The sequence below is a fragment of the Dermochelys coriacea genome, chromosome 7 (assembly GCF_009764565.3).
Source record: "Dermochelys coriacea isolate rDerCor1 chromosome 7, rDerCor1.pri.v4, whole genome shotgun sequence".
NCBI lineage: Eukaryota > Metazoa > Chordata > Testudines > Dermochelyidae > Dermochelys > Dermochelys coriacea.
The window spans coordinates 103,808,874-103,821,881 of NC_050074.1; the positions used below are offsets into that span (position 1 = coordinate 103,808,874).

Consider the following 13,008-nt stretch of genomic DNA (forward strand, 5'->3'; position numbering starts at 1 on the left):
AATTGTACAGCATTCAAATATTCCTGTTTACATGTGTATTTAAAATAAATATATAATAAAACTGCAAATATTTAAAGTACAGAGTATGCAGAGTAATTTTCAGTGGACAAATTTCCTCTCTGCAGCTTTGACAGTATCAGGGGTCATTTACTGCTAGTGCAAATTGAATTCATTAACAAATTGCTAGCTAATGAACAGTTAGTATATTTATTGTTTTTGTTAACCAAATTAAGGTTAGTTGATCTAATTAGCAACTTTCCTATTTTAGTAGATCTACATAATAAAAATCACCTTGAATCCAATTTCTAAAACAAACTTACCGCCAGTATTAATTTTTCTTTCCTAACAGATTCTTTGGCAGTGACAAGCGGAAATTTTAAACCCATGTACAAAGGCAAATCACATATCCAAAATGCAGAAAGTTATCCTATTACTGTGATGATTTCTAATTTTCTAACACAAAAGCCATCTAGATCACTACTTCTCTTCTAAGCTACATCATACAACTGACTGAATGAATGAGAAATCAAGGATACGTGACCCCAAAAAAAAAAGAGAGTTGTACTTAATCATTACTATTTGATCACTCAACAGCAGCAAAACTAACTAAGAATTTTCCCTCATTCTCAAATTAAATATTTTTCACATAAATTACTATTTTATGGGAATCAGGGAAAAGTACTAATTGAAATTTATATTGTATGCAATATTGCTACTGCTTCTCATCAAAATAAATAAAATGCGGTATATTACTTTTTAAATGTTGACTAAATAAGTAGCATAGTAGTAAATGTATCTTTTACAAAGAGATATGAATAATTTAGAGGGTAAATAACTTTCAAATTAAAATTAACAACATTAAGAAGCAAACAGGTCTTGTGCATTATCCGAGGATATCTAGAGAACGTCTATCATTTTGCTGACCACTCAACAGATGGTACCATTGATCCATACAAATTAAAGATACAAGAACATTTATCTTGCATAGAAAGAGAAATTGTGCATTCAGAAAAAAGTATTTATTAAGTATTTTATCACCTGCCTGTTCATTTACATGTAGCACTTGTTAATTCTGTCCCCAATACAACATTAGTCATGAAAAAAATAGTAGTTCACCATCTGCTAAAATAGAATGATATGTTAAAATTACACACACAAGAGCAGTGTGACTGTATGAACAATGGCTCTGAATCAAATACATGTTTTACTTACCTTCATATGTTTCTAATATATGTACGGTGTCACCTATTTGTAAGGAAAGTTCATCTGCTCCCCTTGCATCATAATTATAGAAAGCTAGAAAGAGAGAATACTGTTATTAGCACACAGAAAAATAGCGTAATTTTCAAGCTACTGATTTTTACTTCTACACATTTGAAAGTGACTTTACACCACAGTCAGCCTCTTGACCCAATATTTTATACTGGCTTGATACATCTCCAGTACTGTTCTAATCCACTACTTCTTCAAATCATAAAACATACCAAAAAAGCCACAAGTCATCTTTGTAAAACTGTAACATTTCACCCAGTTTCTATCATCACAAATTTGAAACATCACAAATATTTTTGCAATTATGTCGCAGATTTGTTATTTGAAGCAATACATGTTTCTGTAAATATAATTCCTGATTTGCTTTTTTCATAAAAATATGTACATCCTGGAAAACAAACCTAACAAAATATGTAAAAATACTTTGTGTTAACCTCATGAGGTTTTGTAATTATGGTAACAGTGATGGTAACCGAATATATTCGATCATAAGCCGGTCGTTTATAAACCGACCCCCCCAAGATGGATAAGTAAAAATGGTAAAAACTGTATGACCCTTTCATAAGCCAACCCTATATTTCAGGGGTTGGCAAACTTTGGCTCCCGGCCCACCAGGATAAGCCACTGGCAGGTCAGGACATTTTGTTTACCTGGAGCGTTCGCAGGCACAGAGCTCCTCAGCTCCCTGTGGCCGCAGTTTGCCATTCCCAGCCAATGGGAGCTGCGGGAAGTATTAGATATTCAATGATTTCATAGAGTTTAAAATCACCAGATTTTGGTTTAGACCCGTTTATAAGCTGACCCCTGCTCTTTGATATGTCACTTTTTTCACCAAAAATATTCAGCTTATGAATGAGTATATACAGTATATTGTTTTGTCCTTCATTGTCACCTTTATAACAACTTTATTTAGATACACTTGTAAACTGTTTAGAAAGCTTGATTTATGAATTTTAAAACAAAGCACCTTAATATTACTAAAATACTAATGGATAATCCGTGTCTCAGGCCACACACTAACAAACTATGCTTTTATTGCATCAATACTATATCCTAAAAACAAAAACCAGGATTAAAGAACTGTGCATACAAATTAGGCACATTCATTATTAGCAAAGGTTAGTTATGAAAAGCAGAGGATATGAAATTTTGAGTTAAATACCTTAACCCTCACCTGATTTGCGAGAAAAAGCCAGTATCCCTGATTCTATTCAGGTTCTTACACTTCACCCATCACTGGTATCGGATTGTCTGACAGCAGACCAATATTGCCCTATAATTACCACTAATCCAGAAGATTTGTCAAACAATAAAAAGGAAACATTTATGTGCATACAGTGAAGTGTTGGGCTTTTTTAAAATCTGCGCATGTAAGCCCGACTTGGACTTAAAAAAAAAAAAAAAAATTACCAGGAGTGTTTGTTTTCACAGAAATTTCCAACAGTCCCAGATAATTGTACCTAACATGGCGGTAAATGGTGAAGTGCAGTATCCAAGTATTCACTTGCCCTCAATGTTCAATTCACAGCGTCTTTGGTCACACAATTCATCATAAGCAATAAGGGACTAGCTGAATGGAGACTTAGTGCTTGGCAAACTGAAGTGTGAATCTACCGCGTTCTACTTTGCCACACACTAAATGGCCACGCGGATCCTGCTACCATACACTAAAAGTTCCATAATGCACTCATGGAACTTTTATTACATGGAAGCAAGGCAACACAGCCACTTCAGTGCACAGCAAGTTACAGCGCTGTACATTCACACCACGACTTGCCATGCACTACATTAGTAGAGATGTCCATGCTATATTCAGTGTGAACAGTTGACAGTAGTACAAAAATAAACTGATACAAGAAAAAAAAATGGGGGGGTTGATAGTGCAAAAGTTCTCTCAAACCATATTAGACTACAAATACATCTAAATATCTTCTGGCAATACTTTCATTTATTGGACCTCCTTGTGTATTGTAATCACTCTGACAAGTCAAGAATTTCTCCCCCCTCCATATTAATCAGTAGTTTCTCAAATGAATTTCGTATTTTGCTGTCTGCATTTAAAAATTAACAAAATGGCATCATAAACCTATACAATTCATTAGTATAGGATAAGCCTATTGTAACTGGATTCTTAGGTCCATCTGATTCTTGGGTGGACTAATTAAAACTCTAAACCAAGAATCCAAGCAATTATATTAAATATAACCCAGAATTTTATCCAGATTCAAGCCTCACAGTGCACTGGACAGAGTGAATCTCAGGGGAATAGAGAAGAGCTCTAGGTCATTGGTCTACAAGTGATGTCTGGGTAAGATTGGACATTCTTCTAAAAACTATGCTCTAGGAATTATTTTGGAGAAGTTCTATGGCCTGTGTCATATAGGAGGTCAGACAAGAGGGTCACAATGGTCCCTTCTGGCCTTCAAACCTATGAATGCCAAAAGCACAGAAAATCATGCAAAAAATTATAAATAGTTTATAAAGAAATTCCATAAATATGAAGTGATAAAGATACACAAGCCATGTAAATGTATCAATGGCAATTTAATGTCATTTTATTATAACTTGTGAACTCCAGCTAGTAGCTTACTGTAAACAGTTGCAGGATACATAAGTGGGCTGTAGGATGCTGAAGTCTCTGCCCAGTAAAACACCAATGAACCCTGTACCTGTGCAAGTGTATATCCAGATTTATCTTACAAAAAATTGTACAAGCTATGCACTTACAGACCCTGATAAAAAATGTCCCTAAAATGAACACTGGAAGTTAACTGCTGTAAATTGCTAAGGCCCAAAGGCACTGCTGAGCTTCACATGACTGCATGAATACATTGTTCATTCTCTGCTGGACCTCATTCCTGTCTGAGGAGTAATTTCAGAAAGATTAATTGTTTTGATCAGATGTACAGTAGCAAGATGTTCCATTGACAACTCAAAGAAAAATATTCAGAAACACAATTAAGTAAAACATGACTTTACATCAATTATTTAGAAACTATAGTAGGTTTTTTGAAGTGCTAGCTGACAAAACGACAAAACGAAAATACTGAAATTTTCACCCCCCCGTTTTTGTTTTGTTTTTTCTTAGTAAAACTTGAAATAGCTGAACCGTTGTTGTTTTGTCTTAAACTAGGGATTCCAACAAGAATACATTTCAGACATCTGGCATCTCTGCGAATTCCACAATAGAGCGATCTTGTAGAACAATGCATCCCATGCAACAGATATGGTTTCAAAAGTTGTAGGAGGCCCAATAGCTACCAAACTGAATACAGCAGCTTTATCAAACAACACTGCTGCTCAACATGGTAGCGTCATGACTGAGGATATTTCAGGAACAATTGCTTTCAAAACTCATGTTAAAAATTCCTTTCTTAGCAATACAAAGTGAAGAAGCAACCTACATCATTGGTGAAGAACAGAGTCTAGGGTATGAGAATGTATCCATCCAATAGTTCCCTTCAGGAAGGTTTACTATTTTATAAAGCTGTGCTGGGACCCACACAACAGGGGAAAGTTCATTCAAGACATTTCAGGAGGTAAAAATTTCACTATGTGCTAGGATTACTTTTTTGCAATCACATGGATTGTGCCGTAACGAAGACGGGTAAGAATAAAGCCTACTCACACAGATCCAAAACATTGAACTTCACACCTCAGGGCTTTATTTCACACACTGCCAAGATCATGCTTTTAAGAAAATGCCTGAAAACTTGAGCCGAATTATTGATTAAGCTGTTAAAATACAGAACTTTATTCAAGACTGAATGCTCAAGCCTTCTCATTGCTCTATTATAGCTAAGATTCCCTTCAACAAAAACAGCAAACGTAAGGAATTTGATAATCATGATGAAATGACAAAGGCCAGACTCCTCATATGGCTTCACAGCCCTAGACTCCAAATATGAGAAGAGTGTGTGCTCCCCAAGGGGACAATCCATTTAGACTACCTTTTTAGAGCCCTTCAGAGCTTGCCAGCATCAAAGCCCTTATTCCCCCCCCCTTTTTTTTTTTAAATACGAGTATCCCATTGGCATGAATTTTATTGCTCAGACTAACGAATTGCTGTAGCTCACGAAAGCTTATGCTCCAATAAATTTGTTAGTCTCTAAGGTGCCACAAGTACTCCTTTTCTTTTTGCGAATACAGACTAACACAGCTGCTACTATGAAAATTGCTCAGACTGTTTTCCTTAATCATTTCTGAAAGAATCAGAATAAGTTTTTCACAGCTGTCAGCCTTTCATCACCCTGCCTCTGTTAGCTTCCAGGTACACTGTTTCAAGAAACAAGTCTAACTGTTGACAAAGTTCTTAACTACCCTTTGAGATTTTGATATATTCTTTTTTTTAAGTTCCACTTTGATACATTCAGAGGAGCCCAATATGGGTTGCTTTTTCAACTGACCCATTGGACACCTTTTGTTCTGTGAAAGGCAGACTTTACAGTTAGCAAATGAAATGCTAACAACATATAAATGAACAACAACAAAATATAAAACCGAGCAAATAAGGAACAGCAGACATGACACCTATTCGAGGACTCTGAAGGAATACAGGAGATTGTTTAAGGTAACAAAATAAAAATGTTTCAATAGAACTGTCACAAAAATAAATTGCAGACTTTTACTGGAAACTAAGCACTTCAGCAGTACTTAATGTAAACTTTAGGGAACAGTACGGTTCTACTAACTTCAAAACCAGACAATTTAATTAAACCTTAAATAAAATTTTCACTTTTTCATTAAAAATAGAAACCTCTGCTAAATATCTGAAGTGGACCACTTCAAAAACAAAATTGCAATTCGGCAAAAGTATTCCATGAAAAAATATTAACACAAATTTTTTGAACGGTACTGAACAGTGAAATGTTAACAATGAGTACACGTCTTGTTTCCTAAACAGCAGAACAAGGGACACTCTATTTGATTATGAACCATCAGAAATTTTCCAGCTTATCTGTGTTCCCAGATTTGTACAGCCCAATGGCATATTTTTAAGGCTTAGGTGTCTAACGTTAGACACCTAAATTCATACTTAAAACTCCTAAGTGAAAGTGACCTGATTTTCAGATCTGCTGAGCATTCCTGTAGCTCTGAATGAAATCAAAAGGATTTGTGGGTGCTCAGCATCTCTAAGATAAAGATGTCTTGATATTTTTCCCTTGGGCTTAACCATAGGCACTCAAGTCTAAAATCTTTGAATCAAATGTTTTCCTTTACCCATCTAAATTACAGACACATCCTGACTACCCATTTCTCAGGCATCTCAACTAAACAATGTTAATAGGACATAAACCACATGTGGATAGGAATGAAAGACATTAAAACCATGTCTTCTCTCTCATGCAAGTGAATTCTCTGCTCATGAAAAGGGTCAACTGGCAGTCCTGTAAAATGAATTTTTCTGTTTAGCTACTGATATTACAGAGGAAGAAGCACTGCATCTATCCCACCCTTTCCTGCCAATATGCTCAGGTCAACCGGACAGGACTACCTCCAGGCCTGAACACAGCTCTGCCTAGATCCTGATTCAGTTCATCATCTCTCTGAGATGGAGAATGAGAGTAATAATTAGTGCTGACTGATTTGAACACTCATCTAATAGGCAATCTACTGTGATGACCAATTTCTTTCATAGAGGACACTGAAGAGTCATCAGATAGTAACTGTCCATCACATCATCATTGATGTGGGCTGAATAAGGAGCAATGACCCATGAGTATTGTACAGAAAGGATTAAATTAAAAATCACTTTAAAACAAGCATGTGAAAGTGTACCTGTGGCATGCAATTCAGCCAGGTTTTCTACTTGCAGTAGTGGCTAACAGGGAATAAGATAAACATCTAAAATAACTGAAAAGAATGTTTACCAAGCACTATGGTTACAAAGCAAGAATTGGTAAAAAGCACTCCACATAAGGGATCTAAAACACACTGCAAAATGATTTTAAAATGTACATTCGAAAAGCTGCCAAGTGTCAAAAGATTCCCTTGCAGAACAGATACTTAATCTAAGTCAGTGGTTCTCAACCAGGGGTATCTGTACCCCTGGAGTACTCAGAGGTCTTCCAGGGGGTACATCAACTCATCTAGTTATGTGCCTAGTTTTACACAGACTACATAAAAAGCACTAGTGAAGTCAGTACAAACTAAAATTTCATACAATGACTTGTTTATAGTGCTCTATAAACTATACACTGAGCACAATATTTATATCCCAATAGATTTATTTTATAATTATATGGTAAAAATGAGAATAATTTTTCAGTAATAGTGTGCTGTGACACTTATATTTTTGTGTCTGATTTTGTAAGCAAGTAGTTTTTAAGTATGGTGAAACTTGGGGATACAAAAGACAAATCAGACTCCTGCAAGGGGTACAGTACTCTGGAAAGGCTGAGAACCACATCTGAGTGCCTGGACACAGTCTGAGGGCAGATTTTTATGTACAGTAAGTGAAACAATGCTGTTCTATTTACTATACTCATTAACATTTTATCCATCGCACTAAGGTTATTTATTATGAGAAAAGACAAAAAACTCTTCTGATTAACAAGATACAAGCCCAGAATATTTGAAAGTCACTTTGGGTCAAGGCCATTCTAAGGACTTGGCTGGGAAAAATATACAAAAGGAGTCAGGAGTGACGATAGAAATCCAGTATTCAGGTGAGAGGAAACAAGAAAACGAGCAATTCATGGCCTCTAGCTCTAGGTACAAGAGCATATGGCATCATTTTGATGATGTGAGGGAAATGGAGCTTAACTCATAGGAAGAAACTTGAACTAAAAACCAAATTACCCCCTCAACTTCCCCCAAAAAGCTGGGGCGGACAGCATTTGAAATGTACAATCCTCACTTGGACCAACAACCCCTTCAAGAAGTGAATCCCTTTGGCACAAGCACTAGCCAAGTGTAGACACAGGAGCACATGCCAACACTATGAGCCTGATCCAAAGCTCACTGAAGTCAAACAGAGGCATTACATTGAGTTCAATGCACATTGGATACAGTCCTCTTATTTGCAGAATGCATCACATTCAACGTCATACATTAAAAACAAAAACACACACAAGTGCAGGGCAGAATAGATTATTTCCTGCCTAAGGATCTTGCAACCTAAAAAGCACACTTATTGGAAGCGTGTGATGACAACTCCTGTGGAATTGTGGTATAGTAAAATATGGATTGTCTTTATAATGGAAAAGCTTTACATCAAGTACGTATACAAGAGATGTGCCAAAAAGAAGCCGGTATTTACAAATTTGGTCACCTTTTCCAGCATAATCAGAGAACAACGACTCACAGGCAGCAAGCCAGATTCTTTTGTCAGGTTCATTACTATTACCTGATCTTTAATAAGTAATATACAATGTAGTATGTTAACATTTTATTGTAACTTGGCCTTAATAAAGTTTTAAAAAATTATTAATCTAATAAGCCACGATTGGAAAGACCAATATCAAAGCAGTACTGGGTTTACATTTCTGTTAGACTTTTAAAAAAAAAAAAAAAATAGAAGGGGAGACAATAGACAGGTTGGTTAATTTCTATGGTAGGTTATTGCTGAAAGGTTTTATGTAAGAAACATACAAGGGATCTGACAAATATTATGCTGCTTCCAAGGAAAGTCACCATTTAAAAGTTTTAAAATCCTGAATGATAGCTTTAGAACTTTTACTCAAAAAAAGCTTTGCTCTATATGCCCAAATCTCCAGCGTAGCAGAGGGAAAGATTTTTTTTTTTTAAATTGTGATCACCTAGCTCTGAAGATAGTAACTTTGACATTTCATCCTTCACTCAATCTGTGATTTTACAAGCCTTATGCACCTTTGCAGTCCTTTGTACAGGAGTTAAAGAATGCCAACTGACTCATGGATGGATCCACTTCAGCAGAGATTGGTAAATTCAGGACAGGAATCTTTGCTAAAATTAAATAGAAACTATAAAGTTTTAATGTAGGTGAAGTGTTGGCAATGGAATTCATGATTCACATTGTCTAAAACAGTATCTTGATACTTTAAATTTGCAAGAAGATTTTTCTGTTCCTGATGGACCTGAGCTTACGACATTGAGTCTTTGTAAGACCAGCAAGTCCCAAATCTGGCTTGGTAGAGCTGCCTGGCAGCACTTTCACACTGCCACCAAGTGGCAACTGTAACCAGCTTGCACTTCACTATCCATGACCCACTGCAGACACAAACCTCATGAAGTCCCACCTCCAGGGGTCCGACGGGCAGCAGCTTCCTGGCTCCTGATTAGCTCCCCATCCTGTATAAATCCAAAGAGCATTCCAAGAAGTGTCCAAGCAACAGTGCAGGTCTCCTGTAGCTGCCAGAACCATTCCTGCTCATGAATGCCTGGCTTCAACCTCATCTTGATTTGGACCTCACCTCCTGAACCAGAGCTTGAAACCTGACTCAGACTCTGATCCTTGGTATTGACCTCAGCCTGGAACTTAACTACAAACTCCTCTGCAATACTCAGCCTCAGGACTGATCCTTTTCTGACCCTGGGTCTTGACTGCCTTTATCAGGATAGGTTTCAGAGTAGCAGCTGTGTTAGTCTGTATCCACAAAAAGAAAAGGAGTACTTGTGGTACCTTAGAGACTAACAAATTTATTAGAGCAATTTTCTTAATCAGGATACTGACAGTCTTTTCCATTTCAATTAATATTTCTCCTGTAGTTTACTTTTTCAAAAACATATTTTTCTGTGCCTCTTCTAGCAGCAGAAACACACACAGGTAAGGGAAGATTGAAAATGCAGGCAGAAGTAATAAGAAAGGAACTGGAGCTCAAGAAGGAGCCCAATTCCCTAGCTGATAAGCACAATGCTTCTCCCCAGATGTAGCAGCTATACAGCTAGCAGGGCAGGGTAGGATTGCTCCAAGAACTTGCTGCCCAAATGCCATCACAGCCAACAGAGTTAGACCCGGGAAGTCCTTGGCAGTGTAGATGAAGCACCAAGTGCCAAGTTGATACAGTTCATTCAAAGCTTCTCCTTGACCAACGCAATATGTGGCAGCTTCTCTTGTGGAATGGACACCAATCTTGCCTGAGCAGGGAAGCCTTTTTGAAAGGAACACAAGCTGGATCCTGTATAGTTCCAGGCAGAGAGGACTATTAAGTCTTCGTATTCATGACAAGGATGAAGAGAGACAATTATTAGTTGAAGTCTGTGGCCTGAGCTGTAACTATCTAGAAGGCTAAAAATGTCTTTTATAATTGTGTCTATAAACAAAAGTTAACATGCAGAAAAGTACACCTCAAAAGCACACAACAGCACCTTATTAAAAAAAATATAAAAATACACATAAGGCCTTGTTTTCAAAGATACTGAGCACCCATAGCTTTTATTGATGTGATTTGGAGTTGCAGGTGCTCAGCACCTTTGCAAATAAGGCCTGTGTTTTCTAGAATGACCATATTATGAATATTCTCAAATACTGACTTGCAGCAGATAGCCCATAGCCCATTTCCAGTGTACTACTAAATGTAACCCACTGCTGAAACTGAAGATAGCAAACCTTATCAAAATAGGAACAGCACTTCATAATGTTAGAGGACACAATGATGAATAAGAAGAACTGCTACTGTTCTTTAGATCTGCATTAACAAGAACAGTTCCAGATGGATTTAGTAATTTTCCATTACCTAGTCGATATGGATCTGCCTGTAGGCTGAAGAGCATTCAGTGAATAAGACAAACTACCCCAGTGGATCTGAGAGCTTCAGTTATATGATTTAATGAACCAAGCAACTATGGTAAGGGAACAGTAAACAAAATAAACTAAAGTTAAAAAGGACAGAGAATGCCCTCCAAGCATCTCTTATATTTGTATGTGAATGGGTAAAATATATTATTCCCTGTTTTTAAAAATGCATTTCAATTGAAATGGCACGTTCTTTTCTTCATCGGTACCTGTTTTCAGAAATAATGGCACAGTGACTCTATTCCAGCAAACCCCATCTTTTCCCCCACACCACCAAAAACCAGGCTTGAATAAGTACTCAAGTGTTAGAACAAAAAGATTAGCATGGGCATAAAGAGACTATTTTCTCAACTCTGGGAGGAGAAAAAGGAATGAACAACAGATTGGGTGATACTGTAATTACACACACACAAAAATCTATTCTTTGTTAAAAGACACCTAAAAAAATAACATTCATTAATCTGTGCATAATAGAAAAATGAGAAGTGCAACATGGAAGAATTGGAGCAAGGTGTATATGGGGAAAGGAACAAAAAACAAAAGTAACCAGTGAGAATCTCAGTATATACACTGAAAGGACATTTCTCCCAAATGGTTGAATGCAAAGGTATCCTAATATACCAAAAGATGTTAGGGTATTATATGTTCCCCCGTTAGCTTTACACTTAAAAACCAACACCCATTTGTTTTTTAGCTTCAGGAAGACACAAATATATTTAATCACCACCACCCTTCCTTCACATCTTAAAGACAAGGCACAAAGGGTATGTCTACCCAGCAAAGAAAAACCACAGCTGGCCTGGGCCAGCCCACTCGGGCTCATGGGACTCAGGCTGCTATGTAGACATACCCATGGAGATTGTAACTTTATCTTTCCATAAAAATCAAATACTACTACAGTTGATGGCTTTCATACACCCATTTGTACACCCAGCATTCTGCTCATCATTCTCTTAAAATTAGCATTCACTTACACCACTATCACTAGACAAGCTTCAAAATAAAAAGTCTAGTGATAAAATATGCCCTGGAATAGAAAAGTTACTTCCACAGTACATCCAATAAAGTGATCCTACTCATTATCCTGTGGTCAAGTAGATTCTGCAGATATCCATGATCCTCAGCAGCTGCTTTTCAATAACTGAAGTCAGACAATTTGGCACATTTCTTCATCCAGGTTTAGGCTGGGATTCCCAAAAGGAGTTAGGCACCTAAATCACATTGAAATCCAACAGAATTAGGGCAGTTAGTTGCATTAGGTTCTTTTCAAAATTTAAGCCTTAAAAAATAAACCAGAAAAGAGGCAGAAAAAAGGAAGAGAGGATACTTATTTTCTAGTCAAGCTGCTTTCTTGTTCTCTCTGTATTTACTACACTAATAAGTCCATGTCAACATTAAAGAGTGAAGTTGACTTAAGTTACAGTGACTATCATAAACTGCTGAAATTACATCCCTTGTGCATGTTCACACAACACTCCTTGTGTCGGTGGAGACCATCCACAGTTGGTGTTCTAACATTGACAGAGAGAACAGTGCCCTGTGGGTAGCTATCCTACTGTTTAAATCATCATCATCTTCTCCCACTAAGAGTTCTGGGAATGAATCACAGTGTATCATGGGGACGGGATCACACCCTCATGATGCAGTTTTCTCCATCCAATAATTCCAAGGGCTTCCAACTGCATTTCACACTGGTTTTCAACTGCCTCTATAAATTTTGTGCCTGCCATCTCTACCTGAAAGCATGGATCCTGAACTGCTCACCAGTCTTGTGGTAAGTGTTATGGACACAAATGCGGCCGATCCTCCAGTATTTCTTGAGATGTAAATCTGAACAAGAATCCATGCTACCTGCCCTGTTGTGTGCCATGGAAAGAAACCATTCAAGATTGACGTTGGCATTCAAGAGCAGCTGCACACGTTAGACTGTCGCTATTGGGCTCAGGAAACAAGCACCAAGTGCTGTGATCGCATTGTGATGCGGGTATGGGGGATGATGAGCAGTGGCTGCAGAACTTTCA

General features: G+C 37.3%; 1 protein-coding gene across 1 annotated transcript in view; it reads right to left on the minus strand.

The window, feature by feature from the left end:
• Nucleotides 1-13,008, minus strand: part of DOCK1 (dedicator of cytokinesis 1) — a 578,721-nt gene that overhangs the window by 529,468 nt on the left and 36,245 nt on the right. Inside the window, 1 exon segment of the mRNA XM_038408546.2 lies at nucleotides 1,213-1,296. Within this exon segment, the coding sequence (XP_038264474.1) occupies nucleotides 1,213-1,296 (84 nt within the window).